Here is a 19,732-nt window from a genome sequence, read left to right on the forward strand (position 1 = left end):
CTTTCTGGGTCAAAATGACACTTTGACTTATTTTGACCCAAACAAATGTCATTTTTGACAGACAGATTTGGTTCGTAACGATTATCCGATGTTTGATTGAATTCGATTTGAGTAATATTAATTTTCACGCTTACTTATTCTAGTAATTCATAACAATGTGGAAATACATATTTGTCAGAAATGACAAAGTGTTTTTTTTACAGGAGAAAGTACAGGAGAAATGTATTTTTCGAATATTAGTATATTTTACATCAAACTTTTCTAAGAACAAACAGATACCTTAATTTAGTCTGTCTGATGGGCAGAGGTCACTGGCTAAAAAACAGAAACCCATGTACTGCAGTGTATATTCAGTTGATTGTGTTTAGTGAGCCGTAATTTTACCTTACCTTTTTCTTTAATCTTACAGGGTGTGGTACTTCGCTACCCCAATGGTTAGCAGCTAATTTGCCACGTTAATCTTTGAAAGTGTAGTTTCAAAATGCTGTTATTTTAACCAGAATTAATTTCCTGGACTGAAATTCGGACTAAATATTCCTTACATTAATACTTCAATTTGCGACGGATCAGCCCACCTTGGAATTTCCTAATTTTTGAGTGAAATCCATATATCTATTTCGTGATAACCTTGTGGAGACGTATTCATCTAGAACTTGCCCTGTGGAGACGTATACAATCTTTTGTTCCCTATTGTGCACATGTCTCCACAGAGCACCGTCTACTAGATCAATCATTCCAAAAAAATGACAAAAGAGGACTCTAACGATATAAAAACAGACCGCGTGTGCGCAATGTGGAAAATCATAAAACAAACCCACAGCCACAAACAAGGCCAATTAGATTGCTCCTTATTTCCCATTTTGTGACGCAAAATTAAGGAATTATGTCAAAGGAATCGAAGCATATCTAAGATAAGAGTGACTGCAGACAATAAAGAGATGTATACGAAAACCCAGACCACAAATAAGCAACTTTGTTGCATCAAACGAAGAAAATTCACCAACTGAGAAACGATCCGCGATTACCGATATGTTCATGCACGATTTCGATGTCCCATGTAATTATGATGAATCCATAAACGAAGAACATTTATCGCCGTGTGCCCTGTATTTTTTTGAAATGAACTTGAGATTCCAAATAAAAGAGCCCTGCATGTTACATCTGATTACCATGGTCATCTACAAGTTAACTTTAGAAATGCAACAAAGATATTACAATAACCTTTCCCCGACATATCGTCGGTGTTTTCACGAAGTGGCGAATCCATCGAAAATCAGATTTTTTTGCAATTTCGGTTTTTGCGCTATTTTGACTTAACTTCGTGTCCTAAACATTTCTGCAAAGTTTTAAGACCGGACAATGTTTAATTAATTAGTTACGCTAATTACATAAGTGGCGAATCCGTTGCCCTCTGGAATTTGCGTTTTCACGAAGTGGCGAATCCCTGATTCGCCACTTTGTGAAAACGCGACGCGCACACATTGCGTTTCCACGAAGTGGCGAATAACCTTTATCTCAGGGCTGCGGTGTTGTTGTCACGTCGTCACGTATACAAAACTATTTCGTTCTCACGGCTCATCATCATGCGACGGGCTGTCCTGGTAAGTCAGTAAGTTTTGACTGTTTACACGAGCTATATTGTTTGAGCTAAATTATATTTATGGTTGTATTGGACTTCAAATAAACAAATCGATTTTACGCGCATTCAAGTAGCAAAAATGTACACGTTTATTTCTCTATGCTTGATCAATTTGCCATTAATGCCTATATACAGGTAGTCGGACTCCCTTATCGCGGCATCTCTGTTGTAGCGGCATAGCACATCTCTCTTTTTGTGTTGCCAAAATGGTGACTCAAATATGCAAGTGCGTGAGAATTATTTTGTTCAAGTTTGCAATTTCTTTTTACAAATTAATAAGCTACAGTTTTAAGGTACAATGCAACATAATTAACAGAGTGTATAATTGACACAAAATGATTGATCACACCAGAAACAATTGTATGATACAAAAATGATATTTTGATTTATGGAACCAGAATACAATTCATACGTCTACTCCATCAGGTTATTATTTGCGTAAAGGAGTTAATTCTCAAGTTATTTTTATGAGTATTATTTACTGATAACAGATATAAATGAAAAACAGGCACATGTACTAACATAATCTGCTTGACGGTTATTTGATTTTCTTTCAACTTAAATACTTCATTAAAACGTCAAGCGTGTAAGTCACTGCAAGACACCGACTGCAAATTTGACATCACTTAATTTGACATGACACTAATTTGATTTATATCCAAATATGTCAGACGTTTCTTTATCCACATTTAATCCTCTTCATTTTTACTTAGAACGGATATATAATCCTGAATACAGCTGTGCAAGGGACCCATCCCCCTCAACAGTTACTGCTTCACTTGCAGTTTTTTTAAGTAATCTTCACAACAATCTTAGCACCAAAGTTTCTACAAAATATAAACAGTGTGTAAAATAAACGTTTCTTTTTTAAACAAAAGTACGATTTTGTTTACATTATTGAAAGAATTATTACCGATACTCTAGTTGGAACTTGGAGTAATCCCAAAAGCACTCAATACTCAAGGTTTCAAGGTTTAAGACTATAATTATCAGGCCAATAAGTCTATAAAAATACAATTCTATGTACAAAAATGTACATGTATTTGTCATCTGCGGTTGGATGCATCCCAAAACTGCTCAAAGGAAACTCAATGTTTTAACATGGCGGATGAGATAAAGTAGAAAGATCGCAGGTAACGCCATGTGGAAAGTATTCTCTTCTCCGAGGACGGACAGAGCACACTGTCCGAAACGTTAAGTTCTAAATTCAACCAACCGGTTCTTTTCAGAACCACACTTCTTCCAAGAAGCAATTACATGGTGTTACCTGCAATCTTTCCACTTCATTGTTTTAACGTTGTACATGAACACACATTTCGTTATCGGGCCAAAAAAATTCAAATTGTGAAGGAAATGGACCAAACCACCCATACAGCCTCAGTGTTTGATAGGAAATCAACAAGCGTGAAACTGGGAAATCACACACACTGTCAGCTAGGGAGCAGAACTTATCTAATAATCCCCCAATGCACAACTTTAGCCAGACTGGGCATGTCACGTGCAGCCGAGTCAATGTGTTCAACGTCTGATGGTGTCAAATCGCAACCACTCAGGTCCAGCCTATGTAAGTGCTTCATCTTCGGCAATTCCTTGGCCCACAACTCAACTGATTTGCTCAGAGCTGTGTTGTAAGCAAGGATCAAGTCAGTCAATCTGGGCATGACACCTACAGCCGAGGCAATGTGTTCAATGTCTGTCCATTGTATTGCACAATTGCTCAGGTTCAACGTCTTTATGTTCGTAAGTCGCGACAAATTATTAGCCCACGACTCAGCCGATCCGCCCAACGCTGTGTTGAGGGAAAGAATCAATTTAGTCAGGCTTGGCATGACACTTACCGCCGAGGCAATGTGTTCAATGTCTGTACATTGTAATGTACAATTGCTAAAGGTCAACGTCTTTAGGTTTGTAAGTTGTGACAAATTATTAGCCCACGACTCAGCCGATCCGCCCAACGCTGTGTTGAGGGAAAGAATCAATTCAGTCAGGCTTGGCATGACACTTACTGCCGAGGCAATGTGTTCAATGTCTGTCGATTGCAAAGTACAATTGCTCAGGTTCAACATCTCTATGTTCTTGAGTTGAGACAAAGTATTGGCCCACAACTCAGCCGATCCACCCAGTGCTAGGTTGTCGGCAAGGCTCAAGTTAGTCAGTGTGGGAATGTTGTTGCACACAAACATGACACAGGAAATCGTGTAAAAATTCCACGTCAGTGAGGAATTGCTCAGGTCCAGCGTGTGTTTTTGCTTCACTCTTAACAAATAACGGGACAACTTCTCAGTCGATACGTCAAGCGCCGGGTTGTCAGTGAGGATCAAGTCAGTCAGGCTGGGCAGTTCACTTACAGCCGATGCAATGCCTTCAATGTGTGTCCATTGCAATGAACAATTACTCAGGTTCAATGTCTTGATGTTCCTCAGTTTCGTCAAATTCTGGGCCCAAGATTCAGCTGATTCACCCAGTGCTTGGTTGTCAGCAAGGCTCAGGTCAGTCAGTCTGGGCATGTCACCTACAGCCGAGGCAATGTGTTCAATGTCTGTCCACTGCAATGTGCAATTACTCAGGTTCAAAGTCTTTATGTTCTTAAGTTGCGAGAAATACTTGGCCCACAACTCAGCCAATCCGCCAAACGTTCTGTTGCCGGCAAGGATCAAGTCAGTCAGTTTGGGTATGCCACTAACAGCCGGGGCAATGTGTTCAATGTCTGTCCATTGTAATGTATGATTGCTCAGGTTCAACGTCTCTATGTTCGTGAGTTGCGACAAATTCTTGGCCCACGACTCAGCCGATCCGCCCAGTGCTTGGTTGTCGGCAAGGCTCAAGTTAGTCAGTGTGGGAAAGTGGTCTAACACCAAGGAAACTGTAACAACATCTGTCCCTTTTATTGGTAAATTGCTCAGGTCCAGCGTGTTTTTTGGCCTCACTCTTAACAAGTAACGGGACCACTTCTCAGTCGATACGCCAAGTGCTGGGTTGTCAGAGAGGATCAAGTCCGTCAGTCTGGGCATGTCACATACAGCCGAAGTAATGTGTTTTATGTCTGTCCATTGCAATGTACAATTGCTCAGGTTCAACGTCTTTATGTTCGTAAGTCGCAACAAATTATTGGCCCACGACTCAGCCGATTCGCCCAACGCAATGTTGTCAGAGAGAATCAAGTTAGTCAGTCTGGGCATGTCACCTACAGACGAGGCAATGTGTTCAATGTCTTTCCATTGCAAGGCACAATAGCTCAGGTTCAATGTCTCAATGTTCGTCAGTCTCCACAAATGTTTGGCCCACGACGCAGCCAATCCGCCCAGTTTTTGGTTGTTGGCAAGGCTCAAGTTAGTCAACGCGGGAATGTGATTTACCACAACGGAAATTGTTTTAAAATCTTTCAGCTTTAGTGAGAAATTGCTGAGGTCCAGCTTGTGTTTTTCCTTCACTCTCAACAAATAACGGGACAACTTCTCAGTGGATATCTCAAATGCTTGGTTGTCAGTGAGGATGAAGTCAGTCAGGCTGGGCATGTCACTAACAGCTGAGGCAATGTATTTAATGTCTGTCCATTTCAATGCACAATTGCTAAGGTTCAACGTCTTTATGTTAGTAAGTCGCGACAAATTCTTGGCCCACAACTTTGCCAATCCGCCCAAATTTGTGTTGCCGGCAAGGATCAAGTCAGCCATTCTTCGCATGTCACTTACAGACGAGGCAATGTGTTTAAAGTCTGTCCATTGCAATGTGCAATTGCTCAAGTTCAACGTCTGTATGTTCGTAAGTCGCGACAAATTATTGGCCCACAACTTAGCCAATCCGCTCAACGCTGTGTTGCCAGCAAGGATCAAGTCAGTCAGTGCAGGAATGTGGTTTACCAAAATGCAAATCGGACCAACATCTTCCCACGCTAGTGAGAAATTGCTGAGGTCCAGCTTGTGTTTTTGCTTCACTCTCAACAAGTAACAGGACAACTTCTCAGTGGATATGTCAAGTGATGGGTTGTCAGTGAGGATCAAGTCAGTCAGACTGGGCATGTCACTTACAGCCAAGGCAATGTGTTCAATGTCTGTCCATTGCAATGTGCAATTGCTCAGGTTCAACGTCTGTATGTTCTTAAGTCGCAACAAATTATTGGCCCACGACTCAGCGGATCCGCCCAACGATGTGTTGTCAGAGAGGATCAAGTTAGTCAGTCTGGGCAAGTCACCTACAGTCGAGGCAATGTGTTCAATGTCCGCCAATTGTAATGCACAATTGCTGAAGTTCAACGTCTGTATGTTCGTAAGTCGCGACAAATTCTTGGCCCACAACTTAGCCAATCCGCCCAACGCTGTGTTGCCGGCAAGGATCAAGTCAGTCAGTGCGGGAATGTGGTTTACCAAAATGCAAATCGGACCAACATCTTCCCACGTTAGTGAGAAATTGCTGAGGTCCAGCTTGTGTTTTTCCTTCACTCTCAACAAGTAACAGGACAACTTCTCAGTGGATATGTCAAGTGCTGGGTTGTCAGTGAGGATCAAGTCAGTCAGTCTGGGCATGTCACTTACAGCCGAGGCAATGTGTTCAATGTCTGTCCACTGTAATGTACAATTGCTCAGGTTCAACGTCTTTATGCTCGTAAGTCGCGACAAATTCTTGGCCCACAACTTAGCCGATCCGCCCAACGCTGTGTTGCCGGCAAGGATCAAGTCAGTCAGTGCGGGAATGTGGCTTATCAAAATGCAAATCGTACCAACATCTTCCCAAGTTAGTGAGAAATTGCTGAGGTCCAGCGTGTGTTTTTTCCTTCACTCTCAACAAGTAACAGGACAACTTCTCAGTGGATATGTCAAGTGCTGGGTTGTCAGTGAGGATCAAGTCAGTCAGGCTTGGCATGTCACTTACAGCCGAGGCAATGTGTTCAATGTCTGTCCATTGTAATGTACAATGGCTCAGGTTCAATGTCTTTATGTTCGTAAGTTGCGAAAACTTCTCGAACCACCACTTAGACGATCCACCCAACGCTGTGTTGCCAGCAAGGATTAAGTCAGTCAGTGTGGGAAAGTGGTTTAACACAATGGAAATTGTACCAAAATCTTCAAGTGTTAGTGATAAATCGCTCAGGTCCAGCTTGTGTTTTTGCTTCACTCTTAACAAGTAACAGGATAACTTCTCAGTCGATACATCAAGTGCCGGGTTGTCAGTGAGGATTAAGTCAGTCAGGCTGGGCATGACACCTACAGCCGAGGCAATGTGTTTAAGGTCTGTCCATTGCAATGCACAATTGCTCAGGTTTAACGCCTGCATGTTCGTAAATCGCAACAAAATCTTGGCCCACAACTTAGCCAATCCACCCAATGCTGTGTTGCCAGCAAGGATCAAGTCAGTCAGTGTGGTCATGTCACCTACAGCCGAGGCAATGTGCTCAGTGTCTGTTGGTGTCAAATCACAAGAGCTCAGGTCCAGCCTATTTAAGTGCGTCATTTTTGGCAATTCTTTGGCCCATAGCTCAGCTGATTTGCCCAACGCTGTGTTGCCGGCAAGGATCAAGTCTGTCAGTGCAGGAATGTGGTCTAACATAATGCAAATCGTACCAAAATCTTTCCACATTAATGAGAAATTGCTAAGGTCCAGCTTGTGTTTTTGCTTCACTCTTAACAAGTAACAGGACAACTTCTCAGACGATATGTCAAGTGCCGGGTTGTCAGTGAGGATCAAGTCAGTCAGTCTGGGCATGCCACCTACAACAAATGCAATGTGTTCAATGTCTGTCCACTGCAATGTACAATTACTCAGGTTCAACGTCTTTATGTTCGTAAGTCCTAACAAATTCTTGGCCCACGACTCAGCCCACCCGCCCAGTGCTTGGTTGTCGGCAAGGCTCAAGTTAGTCAGTGCCGGAATGTGGTTTACCACAACGGAAATTATACCAACATCTTCCAGCGTTAGTGAGGAATTGCTCAGGTCCAGTGTGTGTATTTGCTTCACTCTTAACAAGTAACGGGACCAATTCTCAGTCGATTCGCCAAGTGCCGGGTTGTCAGTGAGGATCAAGTCAGTCAGGCTGGGCATGTCACCTACAGCCAAGGTAATGTGTTCAATGTCTGCCCATTGCAAGGCACAATTGCTCAAGTTTAACGTCTTAATGTTTGGCAGTCCCGACAAATTCTTAGCCCACAACCCAGCCGATTCCCCCAACGATGTGTTGTCGGCAAGGACCAAGTCAGTCAGTCTGAGCATGTCACCTACAGCCGAGGCAATGTTTTCAATGTCTGTAATCTGAAGGTTGCAATCACTTATTTCCAGTTTGTTGAGGCTTGTCAAGTGTTTGATATGAGGGGCCCATTCTATAGCTCTACCTCCCAATGTACTGTCCCCCTTGATACAAATATCAGTCAAGAGTTGGTTGTATTTTAGTGACGTCAGGGTTTTCTTCAGATCTCCCTCCGCTAAAGGACAACTGTAAAGCCTCAGATTCCTGACGCTTTCCATGTAACCCAGGGAAAAGGCTAAATCTCTGACCGAAGACACGCGAGAAACCTCAATGGCTTTAACGTGTACCAGTTGTGTCGTGCGGCTGTCTGCAGACTTACAGATGATTTCAAGAAGGTATATGAGACTGCGGAAATCATTATTGCCGCTTACACTGATAGTTGATGGGATGTGCGAGTCGCTGGTTAGACACAGTGGGGCCTTTTCTGACTGGCTTTCGAAAACACAGTTTCGACTAATCGCTTGTATAACATCCGACTGATACATGGGCCTATATCGATCCTTACTGAACTTACGGTCAAGCAAATTTACGATGTCGGTCATGCACTTCTCATTGTCACCACAACAAAAACGCAACAGGAAATCGTTTGAAACGACGCCCTCAAGTGTCAGACAAAGTTGCCTTAAATTGTTTTGAAATTCTCCAAATTGTACAACTTTGTACATCGTACGCTTTGCAAGTCCCCTGTTGGACATATGAACACTCTGCAAGTATTTCGCTGCACAGTATTCCTGTACTGTCTTGTGCATGAATTGTATATTGTTGTGAGATTTACGGTTCTTAATAACTCTCTGCTGGGTCAGGATGCCTGCTTTTAGTGCTAAGTCCAGCGCCTTGGATTCAAACTCATCTTCTTGGAATGAGAATGTCTGGTTAGCACCTATGAGTCCTTGCAGCGCAGTTTTTCCTATTGCAATCAATGTTTTTGCTACATCTTCGCCAGAGATTTCTTGTTTTCTCCTGAACATGTAATCAACTGCCGCAGAGAAAAGGCGTGAAGTTGTTTTGGGGAGTTGTTTACTTTCCCTCCACAATAAGCAAATAAGCAGCAACAACATAGGATTGTTAGCTAAATCACTCATTGCGTTGGACTTACTTATGGTTTGGATAAGTGCCTTGCCACTATCACGATCTTCCTTGTAGAACTTCCGAATATATTCATTAACATCCTCATCAGTAAACCCCAGAACCTCTACGTGTGTGCAAGGATTTTGGATAAGTGATTTTGACGTCAGTTTCTCAAGATGAGAGGGGCGTGTTGATACACAGATTACACATTCCCGGTATTTTGTTCTATTGAGTGCTTTTAGGATAGAACCGAATGAGGCTGCATCGAGTGTTTTGGTGCTCATTTCATCGAAACCATCCAAAAGAATCAATACCTCATTTGGGCTGGCTAGGATGAATTGATCAAGTTCATCTGTTGCTATTCCTGAATCTTCGCCTAGAAGCTGATCGAAAGTGGAAGCAACAAGATCAGATTCTTGCGACAGGGCACACATCTTTAACAGAAAGACAAGCTCGAATCTTTTCAGGATTTCGCTTGCCTCTTCGGCCCAGTCAAATGCAATCTTATCAAAAATAGTGGACTTCCCCACACCCCCCATGCCATAGAAAAGGAGGCGTTTGATGAGTTCCCCAGTTTTTGTCCTTAATCTGAATATTTTGGCATACTCTGTTGAGTTTACAGTTTCTCCTTTCTTATCAGTGACTTCTGCTACCCCTTCTCGTGTTTCTAATTGCACTTTGGTGTATATACCAGTTATGTGCTTTTGGTCATTATCAACCCCAGGTAACAACTGCACGTAACTGCCTGTTGTTTTATAAAATATCTTTAACTTGTCCCTAGTCTTGTTACCCGCTTCTTGGCAGGGATCCATCAACCTTGCTTCTTGGTCGGGTCTCTGACTGTACTGGGGTCTGGGTGCTGGCAGTCCTATTCAGATCAAAACAAACAACATGTATTGCTTCAATAATAGAAAGTTTCTGAAATGGATTGAATAGTCTTCCTCTACGGAGAAAATCATGTCTAGGAAATGATGAATAGGGATATCCAGTCCTTTAGTAAGGCAGTGCACAAAATAAATTTAACCAAAAAGAGAAATGTATTGGCTTTTGTACAGTTGTTGGATGCACCCTTATCAAATTTTGCACCTTTTACACGGACAAAAATAAATTCAGACAAAATGCTGGCAACTGCAGGTGAACAAAAAAATTGACTGGACATCATTATCCCAAGATTGCGAAAGAGAATAACAATAATCTTCTTGTGGTAATTACCACAATCCAAATACTAAAAGTCATATCTGGTTCCTTCAATTCTGATTCAAGATAAGCCAAAGTCAATCAAAAATTCTTTTTTTAATAATAGGTTTCTCACGTTATACCAACAATGATTATTCTGTTTGTTACCAACAGCCTATTAATCCATTCATTTATTCATGTATGAATGCAAAATAGTGTGCCTTTTTTATATATGGCAGAAACACAATGCAGAGGGAGGTACAGTGTACACATTTGAAGTTTTCAATACTTTGTCAATTGAAAATGTTTGCAGATGCACAGTCGGCAAATCATACACACTCTAAAAAGACCTGGTCAGATTGGACCCGAATCCGGGTCAGATTTGACTTGACACTTCTCCCGAGTCAAAATGACACTTATCCAGAAGTGTGTCAGGTCTCTGAGTAGAATCTGACCCCGGACTTTCAAGAGTGTAAGTACGACTTTGATGACACACAGCTTTGTCATTATGTAGAAGTCGAACATATTTGACCTGACATAATTGTCATATCGACGTAGACAATTGTCATTTTGACATAAAAATGTATCACGCACACAATGCGAAGAGAGTATTTATAATTTATGCAGGTAACATCTTTCTGTAATTCTTCTTTACATTGCCCAATGAGCAAAGACATGTATTTACCGTGCAGAAATCCGGCAATATCTGCTCTTCCGATCTTCTCCAATGCTGTGCACAACGTGGTCCTCTGCTGTTCAACACCGGTGGACTGGGCCTGTTTCCATGCTACAAGCATTTCCAGACCTTGCCTTTGGACATCTTTTGCGTAATTTGCCTCGATAGTCTGAACCTCTACCATCTCAAAGCGCAACTCAACTGCCAGTTTTACCCAATCAGGACCAAGCCTCTTAGCGACCTCTTGAAGAGTTCTGTCATCTAAATATGATTTGGAAAAAATGATAACAATTGAAATACAAAGTAATACTAAGAAAATCCATGCATAGGCCAAAAAAATTGCCAGAGCTACCAGGATCTCTTTCTGCCAACTTGCCTACCTCACGGTTGCTTCCAAAAATTAGACGCAAAAACATTTGACTCTCCTTAATTGACCCCTAGCAACTGGTCTAGCTCATACGCACCTGTTGCAGGGGTGGGTAACTGAGCCTCTGTAGGGAGATCAGTCCGTTGGTACCGGTAGGCTGCTTCAGAGTGTTGCATCGTGGTAGGGACATCAGTCCGTTGGAAGGCTGCTTCAGATTGTGGCATCGTGGTAGGGACATCAGTCCGTTGGTAGGCTGCTTCAGATTGTTGCATCGTGGTAGGGGCATCAGTCCGTTGGCAGGCTGCTTCAGATTGTTGCATTGTGGTGGGGACATCAGTCCGTTGGTAGGATGCTTCAGATTGTTGCATTGTGGTGGGGACATCAGTCCGTTGGCAGGCTGCTTCAGATTGTTGCATTGTGGTGGGGACATCAGTTAGTAGGCAGGCTGCTTCAGATTGTTGCATTGTGGTGGGGACATCAGTCCGTTGGCAGGCTGCTTCAGATTGTTGCATTGTGATGGGGACATCAGTCCGTTGGCAGGCTGCTTCAGATTGTTGCAACATGGTAGGGGCATCAGTCCGTTGGCAGGCTGCTTCAGATTGTTGCATCGTGGTAGGGACATCAGTCCGTTGGTAGGCTGCTTCAGATTGTTGCAACATGGTAGGGGCATCAGTCTGTTGGCAGGCTGCTTCAGATTGTTGCATCGTGGTAGGGACATCAGTCCGTTGGTAGGCTGCTTCAGATTGTTGCATCGTGGTACTTTGGATCTCCTGCCCACAAATGAAATAAATCCTGTATGTCAATGCTGAATGAAAAGTTCTGTCACATTTTGCTCTTGTCAGGTAAACTTGTGAATACATGTACATGTAACATAGTTTTCACTAATTAAAGACCATTGAAAAAAACACAAGGAAAGACAAAACTTAATTGTTAAAATGATCTCAGAGTGCACTAATCCTATTCACAACTGATGCAGAAAGGCTATAAGATCGTAGAATTAAAACTGTGGTAACGTGACAAAAGAAAAAAAATCACTTTCGCTGTTCGCATGGAGTGCCGCCAGACTGCATGTGTGACATATATATAGGGTAAACTGGGGTAAAACTCCGCCCACTTGACCTGTTTCCACAGCTGGTAAAAAAAATTATAAGATGAAGTACAATGTAAATAAAAACTAATAATAAATTTGGCTAAAGTCGTGGCAAATGTTACAGTGCATAGATACCGGTATTAAGTGCATGTAATATAATTTGGTGTCAACCTCGTGATGAGTCCAATTCTCGGTTAGCGATAAACATTGATTTGACGAGTAAACCTTTCAGACTTTTGTCCTTTATATAGGCAGGAATTGGTTCCCTGGTAAACAGATTACATAATTTCGGGTGTTTCGAAATTTGTGGTAACGTGACAAAAGAAAAAATTTGGATGTTCCCAAATTTCGGGTGTTCCGAAATTAAATCCCAGTCTTTCAGCTATGCTTTTGTTAGCTGCTTGGTTTTGATGTGTGGTGTGTAGATTATCTTGAAGACTAGAGGTGGTTCTTTTGGTCGTGTTCCATTCATGATGTATTGCTCACAGTTTTAAAATTGTACGTCTTTTATGACTTTCAATTTCCTCTTTCTTGTGGTTACAGAGTAGAAGAGTTTCTCCATGATTGCATTTCTTTGCTCTGAGAAATCGGTCTCATTGTTACAGAGATGTGCATATCTTAGTACTTCTCCTTTGATAAAGCCTTAGGTAATCAGCAGTAGGCTAGAGACATACTATGGTATGCCTAATAATATTGACTATGCTTTGGCTCAACATGATTGAAATAGATTTTTCAATATTGGCAGGCATTATACATACATTTGTAAGCCTACAAGTTTGTTATGGGCGAATTATGTACGCTCATGTTCCGCTTCCTTCCACATAAAAATACCTGGTTTAAATGATCAAGTTTGTAGTTATAATTAACCAGCTGTGTTTGAAAAGTTATTTTTGTACTTGATGAAGTATCCCTCAATATTAAATTAATCAAAAAATATGACTATACTACCGGGAAACCTGTGGTATATCCAATTTTTTTTTATAAATGTGGGTGGGCATTTTTCCCCCGAGGCCCGGGTAAAAACGCCCGCCAAACTTCCTCCCGAAAAGGGGGGGAAATTTCCCCTTATCAAATAATGACCGTGATTTTATATTTGCACCTGATAGAGGAGACATGTATTGCATAAAACCACACATTTATTTCCTAGTGTCTCCAAGTAGTACTGAGATATTTAACAAAAACCTAAAAATTGGGCGTTTTTACCCCAGTTTACCCTACACGACATAAAAGAGCAAGTTTCGTAAAACTGCCCCAAGACCAAGACCAGAGTCAGCCACAACCCCTATTGACTGTCACAAGTGAGATAATTACAATATACAAAATGTACAACAGCAAAACGCACTAATAGTAATATATAGGTAATTTGACGTTTACTATATAATCCATGAAACTGAAAAAAAGTAAACCATTGCTGTAGCCAAACTTACAGTTAAGTTCAGAGCGGGTTGATTCACAGACATCCGAGACAACACTGACGCACTGCAGCTGCTACGCCCACCGATCTCATGACCCCTTGACGGAACTACATTATGCAAATTATTATCTGGATTAATCTCCTTATAATTATGGTGTCAACTCAACCTTAACAAGTTAATAATTAACAAGCAACTTCGATATTCTGTCACATGCAAGCAATTCCCTGATTTCCTCCATATGAAATAAACCATGTATTTCAATATTTTATTCATGATCTCAATATGAATATAATAATCATACCATAATCTTAATTAAAAGATTAAAATGTTCTGTTTTAAATCCTGACAAATCGCGCAGCGATATTAAACCCAATATTTGTCCTTGGTTTTCTCAAAAAGTTCTGAAGTCCACACTGAAGTGCTTTGCTTTGGTCTGCCGTGATGCAAAGATGTACAAAGTTGACGAGTCAGTGGGTGACTTTCCTTATCAAATGACGCAAATTCAAGTGTTTACAAGTGTTATTCTTAGCTCTGCATCTATTCAATGCAAATTAATTACCTTTGAGCCTTTAGTCAACACGTACGTGTATAGGCCTACATAGCTTGGTATAATACAGCATGCAATACGGCAATGGTAGATTGAATTGCTTTATACATATATTGTATCTTGTGGTATTTTAATACCGGCATTATGAGAAGCTATGCAATTCCCCTGTTAGAACAAAATAATGCTGAAATAATTACTTGGAAGTAGGCCTACATCCTGAAACTGTCACTATAATCTGGACCAATAATAAAGGCCTCCAACATTTAATTCAGTATAGCAACCATTTTAATAAAGAATCTAAGGGCCTGAAAAATTGTTCAAAATATGTTGCAAAAGAAAAGTACTTACCCAAATAACATATTCAACTGCTACTTCCTGCAATCCAGCCACGCTTAAGACCTATTTTAATGCAGGCTAAAGACCTCTTTTGGGGTAATGTTTAAATTTTATACTTTTTGTTAATTTTACCTTGTAAAACTTTGGGAAAAATGTAGAAGTATGGTACAATCCTGTTGTCCCATCCTGTTGAGAAAGTCATGTGGTATAAATTCAGTGTTCGTGTAATCAGGGAGATAGCTGCATGCTGCAATGGCATGGCAAAGAGAACACTGACTTTGTCACCTTCTTACAAAACATGTTTTTTTAATCTGTGCGAGATGTCCTGCCACGGAGTTTGTACAGTTTTCTTTCTACATTATGCATGCATGCAGATGCCTTGTGGTTTTCATCATAGTTATTGTAATTTTTGTAACACACACAAAAATCATATCAACACATAACCGCTGCGTGTTGAAAACAAGTGCAGACACATTAAAGAAATTAAAGATTTTTTCTTTAAATTTTATTTTAAATTAAACTTTACTCCTCCTCTGAAGTTTAGCTACCCTTGAAAAGTTATCATTTACCATTCATTACAATGGGTCTATTTTGTTTTGATTGACAGTTGTGACTTTATATAATAGTTTTGAATGGATTGTATTATTTTTTTGACCAAGAAAAGCACACAAATGCTCTGTATACCTGTCGACAATCCATGGTTGGCACATTTTGCCAATCATGCACGAGTTGCATTACCAAACTATGAGCTTTAGGCCCAACATTGTAAAAAGGAAAAATAACTTTTAATTGTATGTTTCCAAAAATATTATTGGATTCTTTCAAATAACCAACAAATACTACAAGGGGGGGGGGGACGGGGACGGCTATGCCCCCCCCCCCCCCCCCAACGAGCCAATTTTTTTTAAAGTGATATCGCCTACACCACCATCTTTTGCTTAAAAAAAATGGTTAAACTGGTCACAATCAAATTGCCTCAGCATTGCTCTGATCACGAGCATCTACAGATTACAATCCAACAAATGTTCAGGGCCCTCAAGCATTTCGAATGGCAAAAGGGAGTCAGGAACTAGATAACTGGTTTCCACCCATAAAAGCTGCCCTAGTTCCCGACTCCCTATTATCGTTCGAAATGTACTTGCGTTTACAAACGAGATCCAGTCTACTCATTATCATAATCGATGCATTGCGCGCAGTAACCGAATCGCACTTGCACTCAGGATACGGGGACCGTCGAATGTATGCTGGGCATGAGGATCACATCGCGTCGTTCAAACATTAACACGAGTCGGAAATTTAACGTGTTCACGCTCGTGAGGGGAGCTCTAGGAATTAAACGGGAAATTTCACTTTTCATCTGGATCATAAGTAAACTTCAGTACTAATCATCGATGTCTACTTGTACCTCAGGTGGCGTATTTAGTAATTTGGAGGCCATTTTGAGGGTGAAATCTGATGTTTTTGTTGGGCAATGTTGGGTTTTGGGGTCAAGGACAAAATTGTGTCGCTCAGCATATATACGGATTAGCTTGGACCCTATTGCCAGACCATGTCCGAATGTTAAAAAGGCGATAAGTTGGTCCAAGTTACTGTGGTAACTTTCAATGATGTTTGACAAAGATTAATGCCAAAAGTGGCAGTGAGAAAAACGTGTACAAAGTCTATGGGATTTAGGCGACAAAAAGAAGAAGGGAAACAAATTGCAACAAAAACAAACTTTTCCACAACTATCATGACTATGCGGAAAAGCCAAAAATCTTTCAAAAGTTACAAATAGAAAGGTCTCTCCAAGGCTTACCTGGCCTTGTAGTTGTAAGTTGATTTTTGAGCACAAACCACATCACTGGGAACCGTACACCATGTACACGGACGTCGGGAAACCAGACTGTGCCGTCGTGCATTTACAATCGAGTTATCAAATCATCATGATCATGGACTTCTGCTGTGCCGCCCAACTTGTTATTTTGTTATGCACCCAAAACATGCATGACGAAATATCGGTGCCCATGGCAGGCATGCAATGCTGCATGTTGTCGACCTTGAATTTCTTTAAAACGTCCTTTGGCCGGTTTTATTCAACCGGCATCAGTGATTGTTGATGTTGGTGACACTTCTCGTGCCTGCGCACGTGCAACTCGAACATGGCGGCAATGTGAAGCCCTGTTTTCACTAGAGGGCGACCCTTTTAAGCTAGCGGCTTTCACATGCACAAGAGGAGAAAACGAAGTGACTGAAAACATGTTGCACCAACAGTCGATTTTTTTGATGCAGACAATGTTAACATGAATTTTTTTTCTTTTCTTGTACAAATTATAATTTAAAAAAGAACAAGAAATGCGAAAATCGGTAGATATGGAACTGACAAGAAAGATTGAACAAAACAACTGGCCTTTTCTGCTTGATCTTTGAATTCAAGTCAATTCAATTCAATTTCAATTTATTGGTTCTTTCAGGAAATTTGTTTTGTCACATGAAATACATAAATAGATATTTCATTAATATACTCCAGAAAATTTAAATAAGTAAATTACTAAAATAAATAACATGATCTTCTTGTTGGTGAAAATGTATTAAAGAATATCAGTCAAAATTACAGATCCGGAAGAACAGTATGAAAACCTGACTGCGTAGGAGATGGGAACAGTAGTAGTAGGAGAAGGGGTCTTAGAAAGGGGCTAAACAACTTTGACAGAACTTAACGAGTCTATAATTATTTCCTTAGTTTGAATAAATTTCCCTGGTTTTTGAATAAAAGTTTGGTAGAAAAACTTCATTCAAACGCAAGAGGGCGCAATTTATAGTGCGCAGTAGTCGGTCTAGCTTCCTGTCGTGACCACTAGTATATATATATAATCTATATATATAAGAGAGAAGTTTACTCGCCCCCGAGACGATGTTTGCTCCTGAAAGGATCCGAGACCGCGGGCTCACGCGGCGCCAAAATCGCTCCACGTCCGTGGAAAAATGCGGAAGGTGTCTTCCGCCGGGTCGGACACTTCGGGTCGTCCTGATTTTCCCGTACGGACCGGCGATCCGTTTCGTCGATTTTTCGTGACTGCGTTTTGCGCAGGAATTTGCCGTCGTGTGCGCTTTCACGTTGACTGCTTGGCCGCCCCCTGTGCTGGCTTTTCTGCGAGTCTAGACTGTGCGAGGTCAGCGAGGTCAACGTAGGGGTTTCGTTTACGTGTTCTACTCAGCCGTTCTGCAAAAGTGTTCACCAAATGGTAGTATGGGTGGTAGTATGGGGTGACCTTGGCAAAATATTTTTTCTCCATGGTGCGTGGCCACCAAGTGTACCTATTGTTTCCTGTGCTTTGCTTGCCGCCCCTGCGCCGAGTGCAACGAATACTCAGAAGGACTATACATTAGTATGCCTTGCGCGGTCTGACCAATCGAAAGTCTACACTGCATAGTATTTCCGGGCTATGCAAAACTGTCGATGGCAACGCGTACTGCAGCCTGCTCCACACCCTGCAAACGAGGTTGGGTCTACGGTGCTCGCTATTTGAAGCGCAAGCATGTGACGTCGCGTGATAGAGTGCTGTTGCTTCCACAATGTGTGTACAGCTCCATGCTTCCACCACCAAGGCTGAGCGTTGTGAGTTCGCTGCCCGCCACGTATAATTCAGTGTCGCGTTATAATTTCGGGGGCCTGTTTGGGATCAACGAAGGATCGATGCATTGCTTCAAATATCGCGATCTTAAACAAAGTCACAAAAAAATCGACGAAAAAGTGTCCGACCCGGCGGAAGACACCCACATTTTGCCACGGACGTGAAGCCGCGGTCTCGGATCCTTTCAGAAGCAAACATTTCTCGGAGGCCGAGTAAAACTTGCTCTTATATATAGATGGTTGAACCAACTTGAAAAAAAGTTGAATCGCAGACGGTCTCGCAAATTGTAAGAAGTTCAAGTTTACGTTTGTTGAAGAGTCCAATACTGAAACTTAATTATGACCTTCCTCCATGATTCAGACCGTTTGTAATTTTTTGGTAACACTCAACATTTTCATTTTAAATGACACCTTCACGTTTTATTGCATTATGATTTATTGTCAAACTGTACAACCAGCCTTCGCCTGTGTACTACAGTAACCTTTATCTTCCCCGAATAAAAATATTGTAGCCTACAATAATGATTCTATTGCTCAGAATACATGTAGCTGATTCAATTACTCAAAACTCAAAACTTTCAAAGATGATCTTTTGCTCAAATTGGTTTTAGTGATCAGAAATTGCCTCAGATCACACCACAGAAATTGCTATTCTTTAACTGCATGTCTCCCCAACTATATCCCCCATTTACATTTAACTCCCCACATTTTCATCCCCAACACTACGCCCTACCCGATGTCGTGCCAAAAACCGTCCGGTGCCAAATAGTGTCCGCTGAGCATGCGCAGTAGGCGCCAGACACTATTTGGCATGTAATACATGCCAAATAGTGTCCGGTGACAAATAGTGTCCGGGAGCCGTCGATCGAGCGAGAACAAGGGCGCACGTACGTACATGTACGTCCTGCCGGACAGTATTTAGCTAAAAAAATCGGACAGTATTTTGCAGGAAAAATCGGACAGTATTTTGCAAGGGGGAACCGGACAATATTTGGCAGGGCGGGGAATCGGACAGTATTTGTTGGCAGGAAAAATCGGACCGTACGTGGTTCTTATCATTCTTTGCAAAATTTGGTCATTTCACCGTTCTTTTCCCAGACCAGATGAACGAAAAATACGCATGTCGGAAATACACGAATTCCGCATATGAATAGTGATTAATTGCATGCTGACATGAGTGGGTCATGTTTACACAACATTCCTTTGTCCATGGTTCAGCCTACTTTACTTATGTGGGGAAAATAGTCCACCCCTTGATTATGTTGCGCCAGAAGTACCGTAGTTATGGTTATATAGTGCTTTTGAAGAAGTAAAAATGCTAGTGTAAAGTACTGACCATGCTGACAGGCCTAGCCTAGGCCAGGGCAAGATTAGTACTTAGGGGGAAACAAGTACAACGTGGCCTAGGCCCTTCATAAACATGTAATAATAAGCATTAAATAATAAGCCAGAAACGAGTTGAACAATTATGTCACCCATTTCCATTATTTCGGATTTTTAGCTTAGAGCTGAAATAGGATGCAACAACCTGCATAAGGAAATGTCCACAATTAATGCATTAGCCCTA

The 19,732-nt window shown here is 41.4% G+C and overlaps 1 protein-coding gene across 1 annotated transcript; it reads right to left on the bottom strand.

Annotated features, from left to right (window-relative positions):
* Window positions 1–3,087: 3,087 nt before the first annotated feature.
* LOC119731339 lies at window positions 3,088–11,340 on the bottom strand. The gene is made up of 5 exons (XM_038204513.1): window positions 11,262–11,340; window positions 10,807–11,058; window positions 8,392–9,813; window positions 3,687–4,151; window positions 3,088–3,332 (listed from the first exon to the last, which is right to left on the bottom strand). The coding sequence occupies exons 1-5, from the start codon at window positions 11,338–11,340 to the stop codon at window positions 3,088–3,090; spliced, it is 2,463 nt and encodes an 820-aa protein (XP_038060441.1).
* Window positions 11,341–19,732: the final 8,392 nt, after the last annotated feature.

Source organism: Patiria miniata, unplaced genomic scaffold (assembly GCF_015706575.1).
Source record: "Patiria miniata isolate m_02_andy unplaced genomic scaffold, ASM1570657v1 HiC_scaffold_23, whole genome shotgun sequence".
NCBI classification, from domain to species: Eukaryota; Metazoa; Echinodermata; class Asteroidea; order Valvatida; family Asterinidae; genus Patiria; species Patiria miniata.

Coding starts and splice junctions, on each gene's coding strand:
- LOC119731339 (XM_038204513.1), bottom strand. CDS start 11,340: ATGCAACACTCTGAAGCAGCCTACCGGTACCAACGGACTGATCTCCCT. Junction 11,059..11,261: donor GTTACCCACCCCTGCAACAG/GTGCGTATGAGC, acceptor AATCATATTTAG/ATGACAGAACTCTTCAAGAG. Junction 3,333..3,686: donor GATGTTGAACCTGAGCAATT/GTACTTTGCAAT, acceptor TACAATGGACAG/ACATTGAACACATTGCCTCG.